Genomic DNA, 22,381 nt, shown 5'->3' with positions numbered 1-22,381 from the left:
ACTGTCACCTTCAGCCTCATGTTGGTTTGATATGTCCTGACAAACTTGCATGTGATATTCTTTCTGTTCCTGTGTGCGATCCACTTGGAATAAGCTTAATCATATTCCAATGTTGCCTCCATCATTTCCACTGAAGCTAAGATTCAGCTCTGTAAACAGTTCCCTTGTCATGGTCCACTGATTCACATGGCTGAGCTGACTGTGGCACTTTTTGTTTCATGATGTCAGTGCTATGCAAGGCTGTACAGAACAGGGCTTGTCTTTCATGTCAATGTTACCACTGGTGGAACACGCCACAGTGCCCACATCCACTTTTTGGTTTCCATAAAGGTTCAGCAAGCATCAGTGAGTGTCAGTGGGTGCCATTTTTTCTGCATATAGGAATTCAGTGACATGCCTTCACTTCATATGCCATTTTGTTTGACTACCCCTCTGCTGCTGTTATATGGCAACAAACCATAATGGAGTACTAGTGGGAAGGTTCAGCTTCTACTGCTCTGCTGTATCACCAACATCCATCTCTGATGTTGTGAGCCAACATAATAAAATAGGAGGCATTTGGAGCAAGTCTTGCAATATAGTGCATGATGGGAACCTAACCATTGTGAACTTTTGTAGCAGTGTTGATGTTCCTTAAACATATGGTCGACTTTAACGGGATAAAACCTGTTCTCTAGAGCTTAAAATAAATCTGCATTCTAACCGTATATTATGTATTAGCATGGCATTAGATTGTGTTCTTATTCCATGTTTTTGACCAGCTGTATCCATAAAACCTGAGTTCTAAGTAGAAAAACTATTAACTTTTGAAAGAGGAATTTTTAAGTTTTCTTACCACAAGAATAAAGTCTGTCAATGAGTAACTCTGAGGTCATTCACTTTTGTTTTGAACTTTTGAGTATTTCATAAAATACAGCCCTTTTAGTTGCAAGAGAGATTATTATTTTTTTTTAAACAATTCTCCCACCCAAAAAAAATTCCACTCCAGAGCCACATTTCCCTTCTGCGTGGCTATATGCTCAGAGCTGAAATGACTGAAATGACTGGAAAAAATGCCAAATGTTGCAGAACAGCATCATGAAGATAATTCTTATTTGTGAAGGAGAATCTTATTAGTTCTTTTAATTTACTGAAGTTCTTTCAGGTGTGAAAGAGCTTATGTGAAATTTTGGAGATGTGGTGAAAAATGTTTTGTTAGTATTTGAGTCACTGTTCCTCTTTGTGACTAACATTGGTAAAAAAAAAATAGTCAATTAATGAATTATTACATCTTTTGGTATGTGGTTGTATGCATACTCTCAAGAAAAGCAGATTTTTGGCAATAAAGCCTTGTATTGTATAAGCAGCAGAGCTGCCTTCTGAATGGAAGTGTCACTGATCTCTTAGAATGTGTTTTTAGCTCATAAGCTAGGAAGTTATCTCCAGTGTTTCTCAGAGCCCTGTTCTTCATTTTGCTAGCAAGTTTATTACTGAAGCTTTTTTTCAGTTGGGGTGTGTTCTGAACACACACTGACATCCTCAGCCAGGAAGATGTGCTAGATTGGCTCAAACCTGGGGTGTTTACGTATGTTCTGTTTTTTTTAAGCATGTTTATTGTTTAGATTTTTCTTCTCTTTAAAGCATTGATTCTTAAGCATCTGTCTGGCTTCGGTCTGAAAATATGAGCATGGGAAGGGTTAATAACACATTTGTGAAGGTGTAGGTAACAGAAGAATAATGAGTTCAGGTATAGAATACGTTTTTGAGCAGCCCTGAAGGGGGTGAACAGTTATTCCTTGTTAATCATGGATGTGAAAAATCCTTCTCTTGGCTAATCCTACATAGTTTAAGGGCAGTGCAGAGTGCATTCCTCATCTTAGAACAGGGAGGAGATCACGAAGCCTGCGGTGCTAATCACTTACCAAAAGAATGTGAGACCATCTTACAGGAATTGTACTGGGGCTTCTGTATTTATAGTTTAAAAAAAAAAAACTACAGTAATTATCCTGTATTCACAGACTTTAGTTGAAATAACTTCAGATATTTTCTCTAGAAAAGTTTCTGGTAAATCACAAATAGACAAAGTCTGTCTTTGAAGATGATTATTTAAAAAGAGAAGCAGTGTTTTAATAGCATTTTAAAAATCAGATTATATGGCTATGCTTTGATTGCAGACTAACACCATGTATTTGATAAAACTTTTAAGTCTGAGCAGTGTTCTTCTTTTGAAATCCTTGTAAATTTTCATTATTATTTCTAATATATTTTACTCATTTGAATGTAGTTTCTCATGGGATTCCCTTTGTAGGTCTAGAAGTCAAATTGCAGTGAGAAGTCCTGTTTGCTCTTTGCAGACCTTTTTACAAATTCCAGGGCAGGAAGGCTGTTTATTTTTCCCACATCTGTTTTGTGCCCATCCTTTGTGACACTGTTTGCTGGATGCTCTTCTTTCTTACTTCTACTGAAATGAGTAATTTGCACTGTTGCAAAATGTTGAAACCAAATCTGATTCTACAGAACTGTGTTTTCATTATTTTTCTTTCTAGTAGTATTTTGCATTTAGAATACGTTTTAAATTGATGCCACAAAGCACTGATATTAAATGTAAAGCTATATATTTTAGTTCTGTTCTGGAAAAATTCTGTTTATCCTGTTCAATTAATAATAATAATGATAATTATAAAAGATTTGATATTAATGGTCTCAGGTAAAAAAAATGACCTGTCAAAGTGCATTGCATTTTCATATGCTATATTTCAGAAAGAATCTAAAAAGTTCCTTACTTTAACTGCTGAAGTCTCAGTTTTACCTGGAATTTTACAGTTAAACTCCAAATTACATGATGGTTTTGGCTACAGGGCTGTTACTTCAGTGACTCATGCTGTTATATTACCTCACTTAATCTGAAGAGTCTCCATGAAAACTAAATAATAAGAAATGTTTTTTCTTTCATAGTTTGTAGTGTATTTTGTTGGCTTGTTTTAATAATAGCCTAGACTAATAATCAGATACAATAATTCTGCTCTTAATTTGCTTAGAACACACCAGCCTGTTTGAGTGTAGGTTGGCAAGATGCCTGTACAGGTGCTACACAGGAGTACATGAATGAAAACTTAATGTGTAAAGACAATTCTATCTAGACTATTTGCAGTCCCTTCTTGCCTCTTGCCAGTCTTCCCAAAATTTAGCTAAACTCCACATGACTAATTAACTTCCTCACTCTATTCAATTCCTTGTTCTCTCTCTTTTTTTTCTTTTTTTTTTCTTTTTTTTTTTTTTTCCTTTTTTTAGATTTCTTTCTTTCTTTCTTGGAAGTTATCCCATATGTTCTCAGAAAATCATCCTTGCTGATGTTTTGATATTTAATTCTGTATTACCTTGTGGGGGTTTTATAAATTTCCTTTCCTTCTTAGGGGTATGTAGCCATTGCAAGATAATTTAAAAAATAATTTCTATCTCTTTAAAAAAAATCTATAGTTCTTGAGTGGTCTTAAAAGAGTATTGAGATGAGAGTATTGAGACTAGATGCTGTACAAACTTTAAAATAAGTAGTTTATTTGATGTGGTCTGGCTAACCAGACTGCTGGGGTTGTTTTGCATATGTTTATGCGTCTTTACTACAATGAAGTGTTGGTACTTTTTTTCTTTTTTTTTTTTTTTCCACTTTCTAGATGAGGACAGTTGTGTTTCATACAAGATTTTTGCCCTAGCTGTTATCAAGGATATATATGTCTTTCTTCATCAAGACTAAATAAAACTTCTCAAGCAACAAGACATTTTTCTCTAAACGATGACTCTTTGAAGCACTGGCAAGTGAAAGTTGTCACAATTGGAAGACTTAAAGGTTTCTTACCCTGAATCCTCTCTGGTTTTACAGCCAAGACTGATGCCCTTATTCTTGCTCTCCCTTAGAATTCCCTCATCACTTAATTTTACTTTAAGTTTTATATGTTAATTTGTAAGTCAAACAGAATGGAAATTCGTCATTTCTCAAAGTAGCATAAAATCCAATGGGTTATACTGACAGAGTCACAGAATGGGGGATTCAAAGTAAGCTCTGTAGATTTTCTAGTGTCACCGATCAAAGCAAGATCAACCAGAGCTGGTGGCTGAGAGCTGTTTTCTTTAGGTTTTGAATGTTCCCAATTATGTATAATCTGCAATGTTACTGGGAGACACGTTCCAATGTTTGACTATTCTCACAGAAAATGCTTTAACCTTTATTTGATATCAAATAGAAGTTTAGGTATCTTTCTTAGTCTAGTAGTTATTTCATCTGGAAAATGGAACCCTGATTAAGTTGTTCTTGACCTGGGAAAAACTCAAACTTAGGCATCTGGACTTTTCAGATTCCAATTTTTTTATTCATGTGATCAGCATATCAAAATTTACATTGCTTGGTTAAAAAGATCATAAATAGGTTGATTTGAGATTAGAATACCTTTTGGAGAGAATCTCTAGTGAAAGAACTGGCACAATCTTTTGCTTAGGTCTTACTTCTTGGGCTTTCTTTTGTCTTGATGACATGTTTGCACAAGTCACGTTCATAGACAGCAGTTGCCAAATGTAAAATTCAGCAGACAGTGTCTTTGGGCACTCATGCACAGATGTTCTCTGCCTCTGGCAGACCTAACACTGTTTTTTTGGAAAGGAGAAGGAAGGCTTGCCTTCCTTGCTGACTTAAGCCTGAGTTAAGATCTGTGTAAGTTCTCTTGTGAGGGAACAGGATCATTCACACTATGTCTGTTTTTCTGAACTTACTATACCTAGGATTGGGTCTCTAGACTTGATAGTTAAGTCAGTATAAACCTGTCCCAGTAGCTCCCCATTTTAAGATGTTTTCATTGTTTTGAGATTTGATTCTGTGTTTCCTGAGATAACAGTGCCTGAATTGGTATTAGAGCTCAGCAGATGTGTATCCCTGGATATGCTGGAATTACTTGAGGAGCCTAGTGGGTTCAGTAGTTGTGAGTAGAAAGTGCTGTTGCATGAAATATCAGCTTTTTTTTTTTTTTTTAATGCGTCCTTTGATATGAAATTTACCATTAATGAATTTTTTTGTTTGTTTCTTTTTAAATGTTATGTATATTTTGACAGTGACCTTCAGGTAAAAGAAGTCACATTCTGATTTTAAATGGTTTGATAGTAATGTCTCCTAATATTGCTATCAATCAGCAGTAAGTTTGGATGTGATCCTTTGTTGAAAAATTTCTAAGCTATGCAGTACTGTGCAGAAACTGTATTTACTTCTCAGCTAACTTCAGAGGAAGAATGAAGAATAATGGCTTCTGCTCTCATTAACTTTGTGTGAGTTGGAAGCCTTGTATCATTCCTGAAGCAATGGGTGTAGAATAAAATGTATTTGTGCATTGTATCTAGAGTTTCAGAAGGCTCTCAGCCTCTCTGCATCCAATGGGACTGACTGTTTCTAATTAGAGTACAGTTGATTTATAATTTACTTGAGAACTGATCTAAGCTAAGAGCTTAGATCCAAGTTATCTTGAGGGCTTCTGCTTCCTTGGGGGCCTATGGCTAGAATTGCATTTACTTGAACAAAAAAACAGCTGAAAGTATTTTAGCTGGGCTTATTTAACCTGAAGGAAACAACTTGTAGGGGGCAAAATAGCAGCCTCCCAGTACCTGTGAAAAAGTTATCAAGAAGCTGGAATCATGCTCATCACTGTATTGAGATAAGAAGTGTAAATTGAAAGGAGGAAATAGGAGTGGATATGAGAACTCAAGTGCTGGAACAAACCAGTTTCTCAGGGAGGCTGTGCTGTTTGTCCTTGAAGCCTCTACTAGATGTAGCCCTGACCGACTGCCCAGGTCTCATAACCAATCCTGCTATGAGCAGGAAGTGGAGACCTCTTGTCATTCCAAACTGTGAAGGTTCCCTCAGAACAAGGATGGAACAGTGTAAGGATAGACTACATAGGGCTTCTTTGGTGTGTAGTTGATTACAGGGGAATTAGGAGCAAGTTACAGGGAAGGTGCTAACTTGTCTGGAAAACAAATACAGACCTGCTTGTGAATTATAGCAGTTGCAGACGATTACAGTGCAAATAGTATAATTAAGAACTTTGTTTTTGATCTTTCTTCCTCCCTCTCTCTTCATGATTGATAGTGGATCACAGTTACTATGGCAAGAAAACTTGAGAGTGGCATTGAGTGGACAGGTGGCATGGCGAGGCATCATTGGGTTGAGGTGTCTATGACTGGGAAATTGACATGCTCTCTCCACAACATTTTCTGCCTTAGTCTCTGCCATTCAATTCATATCTTCTGACTCTTCACACAGGATGAGTAAAATACAGATATGTTTCAATTTCTGCAAGGATATCCTGTTCTCTAGAGCTCTGAACAAATGATTTTCCTTAGGAGCAATAATAATAATCACAGGTGTACATTCATTATTTTTTATCTTTTTTCTTGACTTCACTGTTTGTTTCTCTGTGTAACCTGTTGTTTTTTGGACCTACGTTTTATTTATTGGTATCAAACTTCCTGTGAAGACTGCCTACCCACCTGCTAGAGTCACCTTTTGTATACTTAAGCTGATGCTTCTGAAAACTGTAATATCTTTGAGTATATTCATGTATTTCTTTCATCATTTCACTTCAAAGTTGTTTTTCTAGCACATTCTATATTTAGAAGACTGAGCTCTGGAAACTTTAAACTGAAGTATTTAAAGCATTTTTTGTAATTTAGGTATTATGTGGACTTTGCTTGAAGTTATCATGAAGAGCTGGAGAATTTACTTGAGTCAGTTTGCCCAATCTAAATGCTGGATTCAGTAATGCAAGCAAAAGTTGTATTTATTTCAACTGGGGCTCAGTTTTGCTGCATTGAAAGAATTATGTGATGTCATACACTCACCCACTTATTTCTGGTCACTACCAGCAACTTTATAGCTCAAGGTACTGCAATATTAGAAGAGATTCTCCAGTATATTTTCTGTTTCTTGCGCCACTAACACTTCATCTCTTCTGAGCTCTCTTCCTTTCCTTGAGAAAAGCAAATTTTTTCTAGCTCAGCTAGGAAATTGAAAGGGGGACGTATGGAACATTTCATCACTGCTTCTTCGATGCCATACCTTGAACTTAATGTCAGTTCTGGGAGAGCAGTTCAGTTGATTCAACTGAAATTTCTCTTCTCAAATTGTCCCAGGGGAAATGCTGTTCACACACAAGCTGCAGAGAGGTCTGTGCTGACATACAGAAAGAAAAAGTGTTCTTTTTCTGCATGTTTTTACTCTGCAGTAGCTGTAGTTCTTTTTTTATTTGCCTTCCCGTATCTGTGGTTACCTCAGGTTTTAATTTCCGGGGACATGTCTGTCTCATGCCATGTCTGCATGTTGAGGACAGGTGTTGCTCTTTCAAACAAAATACAGTTTGAGGCAAAGGTGAGGCCATGTGAAAAGATGACGATGCCTGTATCAGAGAGCCATGAACTGTTTAAAGTAGGAATGTGTTTTCTGGACTGTGTGTGTGGCTCTGTATCAAAGATTGCAAACTCTTCAGAGCTGGCTGTATGCCTGAAAGCTGTTGTGTTCAGGATAATGGTGGATGCATTCCAGATTCACGCCATGTCCTTTTCATTCACTTGTTATTGTTATTTTTTTTAACAGAACTATCTATTGCAGTCTTGAAAAAATCATTTCAGTAATGACTAGTTCATAGGGTTTATTTGCAAGAAATTTAAGACAAATTCACTTTACTGAAAACATCTTGCTATATATAATGCTTAACGTACGTATATATATAAACACATATATAAAAATAAGTGTAGCTGAAGGTTCTTTCTTGAAATAGTACTTAGTATTGTAAGGGAAATGTCTTCCATTGTTGGCTACAAAAACTTAGTAATACTTTATAATCTGGCTCAGGCAATTAGAGATGGACACATTCTTGGTAGCGAAAGCTTTGCTTTAAGAGGAGCTACAGTGACACAGATGGAATAATTAAAGGAAGAAACTACAAAATACTGAATTCATGAATGGCCAGTAGCTCATTTAACTCATGTCCCCTCAATTCACTTAGCACTCTAAGAATGAATGTTTTAATTTTTGAAAGGCAAAGTGAAAGTGTAGGTTGAAACACTAATTCTAAGTGTCAAGCTCAGTTGGTAGAAGCTATTGAGTCATGAATCTACTTCTATGAGTGCTTGATTAATTCATGCATTTGACTTATTACCAGCATTTAATTTTAATGTCTGTACAGCAGCACATGCATCCTTTGTTAATAGTATGTGTATGCAGTTGTGTGGACCGTGTGAACTGCAGGTACTAATAGAAACTGGTGATCTAAATATGGAAAATTACATACTAACACAAGTATTTGACCCATGAAGTATACTTTTAAAGTGATGCTGAGTGTATCTTTGTAAGACCTGTTGCATTTTTGAATTTTTTTTCTTTTACACCTTGTGGAATTTCTTGGTAAATACGTATTGATTTAGGTAATGCAACTAATGTAGGGATAAAATAAATAACAGTCCATACTGTGCAGTCTGGTGGCCTGGAATGCTTTAGAAGTAGTGTGTTGAGAAGCACTGTGCATTGCAAACTAGGACTTATGATGAGGTTCTTAGGAAGAAGCATGTTTTTCAGTATGCTGCTTTGAATGGCAGGTGGCATGTGTGTTGCATTCCTTAAAAATAAAAACCTGTTTGGAGTTTGAATTGTTGAATGATATGACTGTGTGCTACTCCAGGGCTGTCACTTAAAAAGAATAATCTGCACTATATGTTAAATAAATAAATAAATAATCATGAAAATGGAACACATTTGTCTTTGTGAGGGGATTGTTCTGTTGCTTATGGTTATACTGCAGAGAACTTGTTACCTCAAGCTAAACAGGTTTGACACTGGTCAGCATATTCCATCAGAAATCTCATAGGCAAATGGGTATTTTCAAATCCCAGCTGCAGTTTTTCTTTTGTAGTATTTTATTTATGTATCTGACACACAACTGATTTTTTTTTTTTTCTTTTTCTTTTTTTTTTTAATTTAACTATGGTGTATTTTATAGCTGTGGACAAAACTAAAAATACGATCTGAATTTAAGTTGGGACTTCATGATTTTCTGGCTTTCATTTGATCAGAGTTTCTGTAACAGCTTTGTTGCTTTTGTTGTTGTTGAAATAGTTTATAAGAGTCTGTAGATATATTCTCTCCTTACTTAACTAAGTGCATGCACTTGATACATGTTCCTTTGAACAGTATTTCATGGTCAGAAAATGTGTGTGTGTTCACTTCATTATACCAAGAGGAACAAAGAGTTGGAGAAAGATTGAAGTTACTCTGCTGGCTCTGTATTTTTAGTTTTCTGGTTGGTTATGCAGGATAGAATCCTGACTTAGTGGTTGATTCACACTACAGAAATTCAAAATAATGCTTCATAAAATGAAATAGGTAATACAGTCTGTTGGGGAAACCAGAAAATGTAATTAGTCCATGGTAAATTTACTGCTCGACCATGTCTCCGCTAATGGACCAGCATTACATAGCCTTTAAGATCAGCTTGTTACAGCGCAGTGATCTGCTCAAAGTGTATGCACTGTATTGTTGAAGCACTTCAGTTGTAATTTAACACAACCTTTTCTTTTTCTTTCAAAAGGCGCCTAAACAGAAATAACCTCCAGTTGCTTTCTGAGCTGCTCTTTTTGGGGACGCCGAAGTTATACAGGCTGTAAGTAGGCACAATCCGATAACTGTTATTCTGGAAAACATGGTGTTGTTTTATTATTCTGTCTTGCATTGGGTTTTTGTCTTTTGCCTCAAACCGGGCCAAAATACATTTATTAACACTGATCTTCTAAGTACTTTGACTACTTAGCAGGAATATTTTTTAGAACCTAGGTTAGAAACTGATGCTTGTATGAGACTAAATACTGTTTCATCCTTTCCTGTTTCTGTTAAGAACTCCTGTTGAAGGAATGCTCCAGCTTTTTTTTTCTCCTGTTTATCTGGGGTGGGTAGATGTATTTTTTGTTTCTTTGCTTGCTTCCTCTCTTAAAATAGCTGTATGACTGTGGAGATCATGGCCCAGCAATATAGCAGTGTACAGCACTTTGTCTTTGTTATGTTCTGGTTTTATAGCTCTACACACTTTACCAGAAAAATCAGCATTGACAAATGGTAGCCCGTGGAGATCTCTCCCGTGTCCCTCAGAAAGAAAACAAAGGTCACAACATAAACTGAAGATAGAAAAAGCTATGAAATGTTTTACAATAAATACAAATGATAGAAAATTGGATGTTTTTTTGGTTTGATTATTTTCTTTGGTTTGATAATCTTTTACTTGTGGCAGATTTTTTCAAGTATTTTGACCCACTGGCTCTATTTGAAGAACCTACTCATTTATGCTGCAGTATCAACATGGAATTAAGTTCAGACAGTGATTTCTGCATTTATCCATACAATCACTTTTTGTAACAAAATACGTTACAACACAACGTTATGTTATAAGATGAGGTGTGAATGGCATATACATGACATGCTTAAATAGGCTTTGAAAAGATGGTAGAAGTTTAGCCCTATTTTAGTTAAATATATGTATTCAACACTTTTATTTAGGGTTCAGGTGAGACTTCTGCTGTTGAAATCATTGTTTTTGAGTTTCACCCTTTATGTGCTTGGAAAAAATATGTGTAGGTGGAAGAAGGCAGAGTTCTTCTGATTTGTTTTCACTTTAGTATATGAAAATGTTCCTGAGAACAAATGATATAATTAAGCTTTTATTTTTTAGGAGTTGATTTCTGTTCTCATATTGCAAATAATAGTTATTTTCCCCCTATTCTGGTAATTTGAAATGGTAAACTGAAAACGATGCTATTATTGATATAAACATTTATTTCTGTGTATTTTTGTTTCTTTTGTTTGCTGTGGATGCATTTTTTGTTTCTTGAACTTCCCTGTAGATGCAATGAGTTGTTAAATTACTAGACCAGAAAGCTCCTGAAGGCTTTTGTTCTGACAAACAAAAACATTTTTTCTCTACTATTATATTATAATATATTCATGTGTGGTTTTATATATATTAACAGTTCAGTTTCTTCTGTGATTTCCATCAGCAATCACGGAGATATTACTTCCATCAGGAAGGAAAATGAAAGGGATTTATGATCATTTTATTATTCTACCTATAGTGTAAAGGTTGTTATCTAAATTTGTATAAAATAGAAATGAGCCATAATTTGCAGGAGAAAAAAAAAAAAAAAAAAGGATGCACACTTCAGGCAAAATCATACTTAAATATATTTAACTCAGAATTGTATATTTGATAAAAGCTAGTCTTAAATCTGTAATATCTTTTGACAAAGCACACAACTGCTCACAGTGTATATGGTAGAAAGTAAGAGATCACTGTCTTCACAGTATTAAATTTCTTCTGCCTAAGGGTTATTGTTGATCAGACCATGAAAGTGAATGTCTGGTTATAATGTATTCATGTTTAAAAGAAAATTAGAAAGACACTAAAAATCTGTGGTTGCTTAAACTAAATCTGTAATTTAAAAATGTCTAACAAAAACATTGACAGTAGTTAAATGTCTACTTGGTCAACTTTCAGATTATGCATGGTTTGACCACTCTGAATACTATAAAGTCATTTGGTTTATTTATTTATTTATTTATTTATTTATTTATTTATTTATTTATTTACATCTGTTGGTTTAAGTGCTTACGCATATTTGTATCCAAATGAATATATGTTGAAGGAGAATTAAAAGTTCTTTAAACGTGATCAATAAAATGTATAATAGACTTTGGGCTTAGTATTTATTTTTGGCATTTAACAGCTAATCAAACATTGTGTGCATTGCATGTTTTCAGCATACTATTGAGCTTCTGTGAATAATAATTACCATTTGACCCTTGGCTGTAAATGAGATGCCAGGTGAAGAAGCACATATGCTTGTTGTGTAGCCTAAATGCAATATAAAAGAAAGAGGGTACACTGTATATGAATTATGATTAGACACAGTTGGTTGCCGCCAGCGGCCGGCTATGCTTTCCCTTTGCTGTCTGCTCCAATTTCTCTTTGGACGGGCTGAGAGAGCACTGCATGTTCAGGTCAAGATGTTTGCCTAGAAATAGTAGTACAGTTGCAGCTGTGTTTGCTGGAGCAAGAGACTAGTTTAAATAGCATTACCATTTATCCAGTCCATTAACAGAACTCTGTAAAATAATACCAACTCTGCATAAACTACAGGACAGTGTAATAAAATTACAAGCACTTGTTGACAGATGGGAAGTGTAAGTAAAGGAAAGCGATAGGTTGAGAGTTTAAAAGAGACAGTGCATTATTTCCCATGTCTGGGGACGCTATTTTCAAAGGTAACTAGATGAATTATTTTTCAGGTTATTTTCTTTCAGATTTATCAGCCTTCTGAGAAATCTCTTGGAACAGGTTAAAATGGATAATTTAGTCAAAGCAGAAACTGATTCTCCCATTAAGAGTTATCTGCAGAGGTGTTTTGACACATACATTTCAATAGGAAGTAGTATGCTAAAAATAGTCTGACTAGTGCTGAAGGGTATATTAATCTTACCTTACAAGATCTCTTTCAAAGAAAAACGTAGATGAACCTCTGTTTTGACGCAATAATGTTAAAATATAGGTGCTGTTGTAAATCCCACAGGGTAATACAAGTCCTGCTGCAACAAGTACTTTTCCCGCAAGCACAGGATGTGTTGTTTCCAGTGGCCTGTGTGCCTGCTCGCAATGACTCACCCAGCATCCATAAGGGTGCTTTAATGCGGGGAGCTGGAGAGGGCTTAGCTGAGGCAAATGGATTTTGACTGCTTTCTTTGGCTGGTTAGAGCACAGCTCATTGATTGCCGTTTGCTGCAGGATACCGAGGACCAGACCCACAGCTTTTGGAGAATTTGGTTTTAAAAGATACCTTTCTAAATCAGTGGCATGTAAAGGGTATTGGATTCTCGACACAAAGCCTGTCCCTTTTAGTTTTCATTTCTTGCACTTGGAAGGAGGTTAAAGTTCCCTTACTGACCGGTATTTTTTGTATGAATTGGGCAACACTGGCATTGAAAGAAGCCGTCTTTCTTATTGACATGGTCTGATTTTGCATGTTAGAAAGGAAAGATGTCTAATATGATGTACTTGAAAAGAAACATGTTGTGAATGAGAAATTTCTCCTCTGACGGAAAAATAAACGCTTGGTTCTGAGATGTCAGTTGGTGACTTGAAGGCAAAACAAAAATCAGACTGTTAATAATTAAAGAAAAAACATAAGCATTAGAAAAGGGAAAAAATAAAAACTTTTAAAAATAATCATAGGCCAGAACAGCAGCAGCAGCAAGAACAACAACAACAAACCACGCTGCATGGGGGGCCCTTGCAAAAATTCCTCCTGAATTAATTTCTGCCAGCTATGATTAAAGTGTGTGGTACTAGATGTGTCAGACACCATAGTCTCTGCTTCATTTTACTCTTGGCCTCTCTGGCCCCTGCCACAATAAATCCCACAATGGCTGGGCAGGAATTGCAGGTTACAGTTGCCAGGGTTACCGTTGTCCAGCCGGGCCGCCATCATCACTCATCCGCCCGCTGCCCCGCACACTCCTGTCGTGGGGAGAAGGAAAGTTCTGCTGTTTTTCCAGCTGCTGCAGGGGAACCTGTGGTTTGCATCATTTCCTGTCATACCTTTTCATTTTTTATTTTTCTTATGGTGAAGGTAAAAAGCAATCAGAGATAGGAATGGAAAATAAAGGAAAAAAAGCAGTGGTATATATGAGATGCTAAAGCAGTGAGTTTCAAAGTATTTTAAGATGCTGGCTTTGTTTTTCAGGTAGCTGTATTTGGGGCTTAAGTTATTTGTCATATCCTGTCCCTTTTAATGGTATAAGCATAGCAAGAGAGGCTGCAGCTGTAATTTTGTAGATAAGGTATTTATCTTCAATGTGAATGCCTTAATTAGTGAAGAAATATCTCATTAGGAAGTGCTTGTTATCATGCCCCTGAAATCTTCCTGCAACTGCAGACAGGTGGCTCTGGGTGTTAAAAACCCAAGAAGGAGTAAGGGGGTGTTTCCCCTTTCCTGACAGCACTATTGGTGAGTCACTCTTCTTCTGCAGGCAGGTTAGTAGGTGAGCTGCTGTTGGATCAGGGTAACAGGAGAGCTTTCCTTCTGTTCTGTGCTGCGGTATTACTGTGCTTTGCTTTGTTACAGAGGTGTCCTGGTTGCCTAACAAAAGATTTATTGGGACAAGATATGGTTTTTGGTTTTTTTTTTTCATTTCTCTATTAATTATTAATTGAAATTGTTGTTAGAACCTTCCTGGTAGTGTTTTCTTTTCTGCTGTTGGTTTCAGTTTTTATGGTTTTTTATGAAGTGTTCTAGTAGTCTCCATGTAATCTCCCATAGTTTTTTTTTCTATTAATGAAGAGTTACTGCATATAGTATATGTATAAAATGTGTGTGCAGTTTTGGCTTTGTGATATTGCAAGCTAGTAATTAAAAGAAAATCTTTAACACGCAAGACTAATTACTATTTCTTGCAATGCGGACACATCATTTTCAAACTTGCTAATGGATTGTATTGTTACTAATTTAAAGTTGTGCTCCCCAGTCTAGAATGTTTTCAGAATGAGTTTGGTACCCTGTGCTGCAGTTCCATTATTAGTTCTGTGTGATTTATTTTTGCTTTTATTACAATCTGTGGCTAAAAACAGAACTACTTAAGAATACAAGAATTACTGGATGGTTAAACTGCCGATGTTGAAGTTTGTTACCTGTACAGAGGAGCTCAGTAATCAAGAGTGGGTTACCTGTCATGCTGGGTTTGTTATACCTCTTCTCTGGCATTCATTTCAGGCATGGAAGATTTTGCTTTTCTGTCACCTGCTCGTTTTTTCATCTAGAGAGAAAAGTAAATCAGGAGCTAGATAATTTTATGCAGCTTACCTTGTGTGTGCATTTTTTCTCTCATCCTCTTACCTCTACCCTTGATTCTCATTCTCTGCTATAACATTTCAAAACTGAAAATCCGATCACTCATTACAATACAGTGAACAAAGCAAATACCACTACTGCTTTGCTTCAGATATAAGCCATGTTTATGTATGGTAAAAAATGACAAGATGACTCTATTAAGATCTTGGAAGCACTGAAAAAAACAGTGCATCAGGTGGTTTATTTGTCAAGCACAGAAATGAGAACATATATATGCGTTTCATGTGCAATTTGCAATAGTTATATCCTAGCAACAGCAAACATTCAGCCTTAGCTTTAGTTGAGTGGAAGTGTTGGAGGAACCAGAATGAACTTTTGAAATGTAATCATGGTGGGGAGGAGGGAGGAACAACGAGTAAAATGTATTATTGCTATGTTTGACCATTATTAATTAGAGTTCAAATATCAATCTTTGTGCCTTTTGGTACTTCAGAGTCTTTTAATCTGTGTGCTTTACATGAGCTATGCTATCTTTTGTATTTTTACAGCATCGCTGCATAGGAGTAAAAAAAAAAAAAAAAAAAAATGATGTACCAAATGCACAGAATTAAACATCGCTGCTTGATGTAATAATATATTTTTTAAAATTGGGGAAAAAAAATAACTCATGAGCTGGGTCTCTCAATATCATTATTTGTTTTTAATTTTGTGATAATTGGATGGTATGTTTAAATTGCAGGTCAGTTTGTCTTTCTTTACTTATAAAAAGACATTTTTTTTTCTTAATAGCAGTTTTTCGTTTGCACTGGGATTAAATGGCAAATTGCTTGAGATTTTGGGGCTGGAAGCTAACTCTGCAGCTAAGCAGATTATTGAATCCTTATATAATCTGCAATACTGAAACTATAGTTTAGTATTTGTACTGCATATTTGTTTGTGCTTCTAACTATTGGCTTTCATTACAGAAAACATTCTGAAACTGTTTATAATTTCTTTAAATCTTAATTTGGAAATCTTGTTAAACATCAAGCAAACAGAATTACAGTTTACTGTGATTCTTCTGAGCCAACAAATAATCTTTTGTATTCAGAATCTTTTATACTGTTAGTTGTTGATATTTAAATGCTAATCACACTAAAAAAAGGCTTATTGAGGCCATAGCACTTCTAAAATAACATGATAGTATTCAAAATGATGAAGAAATCTATTTTGGTAGCTATGTTCAGGTCATCTTGACCTCCTTGGCTCTGAATGTAAATAATTACATATTTTTGTTGATATGATAGTGGTTAAATTGAAGAATTGAATAACTGCTTTAAAAAAAAAAAAAAAAAAAAAAAAGTGAAAATGCAAGTAACAAGTTTGAGATACCCTGACTGTAACACAGTTACAGGTGTAAGTCTGTGAGGTTTTCCTGGAGGGTTAACCTTGAGAGGTTTGGAGAATTGTGACACAGGAAACCTTTTAGGCAGGAGTTAAGTAGGAAACTAAGTATCAGTGATGGAAGTAATGAGAATTAAAAAGGCATGTCATGGGGAATGCCACTATTATGTGGTGCAGAAACATGGTGTGAAATGTTACGTATGAAGAGGACATCTGTAAGTCTCAACTTGCACAGAGCGGACATTTAAGAGAGCTGTGTCTTCTCGATTTAAAAGATAAAAAAATTTAAAAATGGAGAAAGGAATCAGGCCAAAGAAAACTGTGAAAGTATAGAGGCTTGTCCCTATGATGGTGAGTTTCTTCTGCGAGTGGAAGATAAAAGCCTGAAGTAACTGAATAGCTGAGAAAAGTCCAAAGAAAGGTTGATTGCTTCCCCTCCAACAGTTCCAATTGATTGAAAAAAGCCTAATTTAAAGTTCTGTTTGTTCTGCGTCTAAAACCATCAGAAATTTCTTTTAGAACTGGAGGAATGCTCTGGAAGAGAAAGAATCCAAGGATAAAAAGTCATTGCAGGCCAACAATTGTTCCTAATCCTCACAAAATGCTGGAGAAATTAAATTTATTCTTTATTGCTCAAAGTGTTACCTAGGTCACTGGGCGATGGGAAAATTGAACTGGAAGTCGAGTAGGCACAATCTTTGTTTTGTGTCTAGATGCTTAACCTTAGACATGACAAGGCATCTTAGTGTGTTGTGGGAACTTGGTTCAGAGTATTAACACTAGGACGTTTATTACCCTGGATTTATAATAGGCTAAGCTGTCAGTAGATGAAAATGTTGTGTTTACATTTCAGTGTTAAATGATCATTTAATTAACACCTAAGGAAAAAAACAAAACAAAACAAAAAAAAACAACTTGTGAAATTCTTAGCAGCTTTTATTGTTGGTTTCCTTGGAGGTTTTAATATCCAAGATACGGTGCCGTTGCTTCTATAAGTAAAGCCAGAAAAGAAATTTATGAATGTAGTCAAGAAGGACAGACAGTTTAACCCCTGTTGACCCTTCATCCTGAATGTTGATTTATATAGCGTTTAAATGCATTGAATTTGTTTTGAAGCTTCTCTAAAGTTACTCGCTTAGGAAAAAAAAATGTATCTTGTTTGAATGCTTTTAAAGCATTTCCTGAATTGTACATTCTTGTAAAAAGCATTGAGAATTCGTGTTTTTCATTCGAAAGAAATACTTAAAATTCTTGTTGATACATTCTATATATTTATAATAGTTTAAAAAAAAAAAAAAAGCTCAGAATTGTTGTTGTGCAAGGATTTCCTGTATGTGCAATAATAATATGTGAGCTTTTTTAAGAAAAAAATGTTTGAAACGGACAGTATAGCATGCATTGGTTGTGGCAGCTACTGTCTGAATTCAGGAATTGGCAAGGGGAGCAACATTACTACAAAAATGCATACCCACTTGAGGCAGTGGAGGTTTACTTTCATATGTTCCATTGTATCAAAGTCAAGGCTATCTGAAAGCTTTAATTTGCTCTTGGTTCTTAGTAATACATTATGTTGTAATGCTGATCTACAAATGCTTTTTGCAATAATGTTGCCCTACAAAGCATGTTTAAATACTTTTTTTTTCATCTCAGAGCTAAAGCTAAATGAAATGTTCTTGGTTAAAGAGCAGCTGCTCTTCCTCTGATATTTTTATAAGCACTGTAGTAAAAAAGTGAAATTACAAAATTACAGCCACGTTGAGATGTTTTTGGAGTTCTTTGTTAGAGGTGTATTTTTTAATCTGTCTCTGCTTAAGAAGGAAAAGCCCTACTTTAAAGCATGTCAATAGATTAATAATGAAAACACAGCACAGCTTAATTCAATTATTGACGACAATTTCTTGGTATACTTTTTGTTGTTACTGATGATTATATCCTTTATGAGTATCAATAAGTGAGTTAGAAAGAACTTAGGAATCTGCTGATACATTAAAATGTTTCTTTTCTCCATACAAATGACATAAAACACTTGATGAGATGTTACAGCTGCAGCACAAGTTCTATTTGCCAGTGAGATTTCAACATTTTCCAAACTTACCCAATGCATTTATTAAATTGAAACCTAATATTCAGTTCTAGGCTTGTCAGAAGTATTTGCATTTGCTTTTCTTGTAAGTTCTTGGCTGTTTTCAGTTAAAGCAGAGTAATGATGTTCATTGATGACATCTTTCAGTGCTTTTAATTGAAATTTCTGTTTGTCCCTCTGAGTTGGGATATCAGATGAAAGAGTACTTGGTATAAAAAAAAGAAGCTTGCCATGCACCACACTTATATTACCTTCTCTTCACAGTGCAGTTCTGGTAGAGAATTTTAGATTTTTTTAAACTGGTGAATAAGTACATGCACAGTAAGATACAGGCTAAACTTCAGCTGAAGCCACAGTGTGCTGCTGTGGGATGTGAAGGATCCTGTGGGCAGGCCACATCATCTCTCTAAGCAGCAATTACAGGGACACTCCTTATGGTAAGGAGAAGCGCAAATAAACAAAGTGCAGCATTTAAAAGAGGAGAGCTGAAGAGGGAGGGCTGTACCAAGGAAGAGGTGAGCCTGTTGTCTTGATCTTGTGGTAAGAGTCCTGGGGCCTTGGCTGGTGGTATTTGTGAAAGGTCACTCTTGAGTACAGAGCAGGGTTTATTCTCTCCTGCAGGTACTTGAGGGGCTGCTAGCGGCTGTTCAGGCCCACCTTGCAGGGAATAAAGCTGAGACTTGCTGAGCCCTTTTCATCACTACAGCCAGGCCAGGTGCAGACCTTTCCTGGCTCAAGAGTATTTACAGGAACATGCACTGAAGGCTTCTTAGGGTAATGCATACAAGAGACAAAATCCTTACCTCTTTGTTCTTGTTTCCCCCTCTGTTCAGTCAGTTCAATGACATTTTTGTTCTGTTTTGTTGTGAATGTCTAATTCACAATGTTGTACGGAAAGGCTATGTGCACTTTGTAGCATGTATGAGGGGAAGTCTGGTGGCCATGGTTCAATGCCTTTATTAGTGTTTTAGTACAATGCAGATAGGAAACATCAAGTCTCTCTGTCTTTTTATTTTTTATTTTTTTTATTTTTTATTTTGTAGAAATGGTGGATAGCTGGAAGAGATTTAAGTAGCTGACTGACCTCAGAACTGAAAAGGTTGCATCTTGTGAGTTTGATAAGGCCCACAGGGAAGGGTTGCAAAGATAGGATAACAGCTAATGTAATGAATGGGTATTTGTAGTAGCTGCTTCCCTGAGTGTAAAGATATGAAAGGCTAAATGGAAAGAAGAAAAGGGTGTAAATGTGTGTCTTAAACGCATGGTGGAAAAAATCCGAAAGGCTTAGCAGAACTAGAGAGAGAGTAAACTGAGTGAAACAAACAAACAAAAAAAGTCAAACCAAATATCCCAACACATATGCACATGTACTTTGGGAAAACAGTGAGAATTCTGAAATTAGAGAAAATTCCTGTTTAGTCCTCAGGGCTCCGCTATTAGGATCAAATCCAATCCACAATTAATTAATTCTATCATATTCTACTTTTCATGAATTTTGCACTCTTTGTAAAATGCAAGAGATTGTCTTCCCTTAGAAATTGTAGTAATGAGTTTGTAAATTCAGTAGAGGAAACCTTTGGATTTCTATTTCTCAAATGTTATAAAAGTTCTATTGTGTTAACCTTGTAATGTTGGTACTCCCCTCATCACTTATGCCTCTGCAAGACAAAAGGACAAAAGAATATCAGTAAAAGAAGTTCATTAGAACTGAGTGATTTTATGAAAACAGAACTTTTACAAAATAGAGAGCCTATCTATTAACCAAGGCGTGATTGTTTATTGTTTGCTGGTGTAGTATTCATATAATAAGTGTAGAAGTCAGAATTTCTCAGCCTACACAAAGTGCAAATGTGTTGTTTCCCAGTCAGTTTTTTCTTTTTACATAGGTGTGGTGGACACTCAATTTCATCTAGAAAAAAAGATCACAATACTATTACTTCTCCTTTCACCAGTGAGAGTAGCCAGATATGATAGTATTAACTGCTGAAGCAGGGCATCATCACCATTCTGGCAGATTACAATGGCATTATCTGTTCAAAAGAACACAGTATTACACCATGTTATAAGACTTCCTGGTCTAGGAAATAAGCAGGAAATTGTACAACCATGAGCTCTGAAATAAAGAGTAAAATTTCTTCAGCTAGAGTAGTGATGAGTGAAGATGGAAGCAAATTTTGCAACGTGCAGTGTACTGCCACCTTTACTTTGAAATTTTGCATGTGGAATTAAGCTAAAAGCTGCTCTGCTATGGCCAGTTTAGCTATAGACTGTTGAAGTTTAAGATAATAATTCCTGGAATATTTATATGGAGTCCTTTGTTTTGTCTTTTGATGCCTGATCTAGACTGTGCAAACAGCATACTAGTAATATTTGTTAGTAGGGATGATTTAAAAAAAAATTTAAAAGCAGGGAACAATAGTAAGGATTTAAATCTGAAATAAATTAGTTATGCCAGAATTACTTACCCTGTGGGTATGGGGTGGAGAATGTGGGTAATGCAAATTACTGAAGGGAAAAATCAAGACTGTGATCACTGGGTAGAAAGCTATTTTATGACACTTAGGGATAATAAAGTGGGTAAATGTTCATTGCAGTATGAAGCAAAAAGATTGTGCAATTTTGTGCATATGTATCACAGAAGGAAATGGAATGCAAAATATTTTTTGACTATACATTGCAGTTTTGCAAAACCAGTGATAAGGTGAGTTGTTTTCTTCTGGTTAATATTGTTGTGGAATGTTCACCTTAAAAGCTTTTTGTGTTTTCTGTTTGTTGTGACACTAAAAATATTTCACTAGAATTTTGGCTATACAGAGTTTTTTTCTTCTTGTAATCAGTTGCAAAAGCTATTGTTTTGTCATTTTTTTTTGTTTTGTTTTTTGTTTTGTTTTTCCTCAGCCAAATGAAATCAAACTGAACTGGATTTAAGTTATGGAGGAAGCTTTACAATAAGTATGTGCTGTTAGCTTAGTTATGTAAGAGTTGAATAGAGGCAGAATAGTAGTATTGTGTGTGTGCATATACAGAGGGAGAACAAAGAGCAAAACTAGGAGAAATGTAATTGAATTAGGAGGTTGGTTGATCAAGAAAAGATTTCTGCAGCAAGATACAAGTCTTTGAGATGGGTGACCTAAGAAAGATCATTTGGCATGCATTCAGTACTCTGGTTAAAATGCTAGCAGTACTTCGAAGTAAATGAATTCTTATTAAAGAAGTGGAACTTGTCAGTCTGCTGGAATTATAATTTCATAAGATTTAATATTTAAGAATAAGGATGGATGTTGGATTGTTATGGTAGTAGTAGAAAACCAAATTTTACTCAGTGCAGATCTCCTTACCACTCTTTCTATTGCAAGCTGTCTTCATAGTGAATTTATCTACAAAGAGGAGAAGTAGGGACAATGGAATAATTCTATTCTACAGCATGACAGCTTGCGCTGTTACAGAATCACAGAAACACCAAGGTTGGAAAAGACCTACAAGATCATCCAGTCCAGCCATCCACCTACCACCAATAGTTCTCACTAGATCATATCCCTAAATACAAAATCCAAACATTCCTAAGTTAGGTATTATAATATGTATTTGACAAGAATGAAGAAATGGAAAAAGAAGGAAGCATTACTGAAAAAACTGTGCTTCTCATGCCTGGGTAGATCCAAGAGATTGAATTGGTAATGGGAAGAGAAGTATGAAACATGAGGAAGCTAACATTTTATCTGGTAGTGTTAAATATTGTATTTATCAGTGCAGGTTAGAAATGTGCTGATTGCTGTTATATTTGTCTTACAAGAGCTGCTGATGATCATCATGGTAGTTCTTAATGATGGGATCTAGTCTAAAGAGCCTTTTAACAATGGGAGAAAAGTATTGCATTATCAATTTATTATCTCAAATGCTTTCTTCCAAATAAATACAAATTAAGGTAGACAAGGATTCTTACATGTTTTAATAAAAAAAGTAGAAATATTTTTATATCTAAATAAGATCACTAGATTATGCTACTGTTCCTCTAGCAAA

At 35.6% G+C, this 22,381-nt stretch overlaps 1 protein-coding gene across 2 annotated transcripts in view; it reads left to right on the top strand.

Moving 5' to 3' along the window:
- Window positions 1–22,381, top strand: part of SLIT2 (slit guidance ligand 2) — a gene marked incomplete at both ends in the record, with an annotated part of 250,813 nt that overhangs the window by 8,239 nt on the left and 220,193 nt on the right. For both annotated transcript variants that reach the window (XM_079534254.1, XM_079534253.1), the window contains one exon: window positions 9,597–9,668. In XM_079534254.1, coding sequence (XP_079390380.1) covers window positions 9,597–9,668 — 72 coding nt within the window. The remainder of the gene's footprint in view (window positions 1–9,596; window positions 9,669–22,381) is intronic.

The sequence above is a fragment of the Tetrao urogallus genome (genome assembly GCF_951394365.1).
Source record: "Tetrao urogallus genome assembly, chromosome: 4".
Taxonomy (NCBI): Eukaryota; Metazoa; Chordata; class Aves; order Galliformes; family Phasianidae; genus Tetrao; species Tetrao urogallus.
The sequence above is the reverse complement of the archived record's forward strand: the minus strand, read 5'-3'. Positions and strand labels throughout refer to the sequence as shown.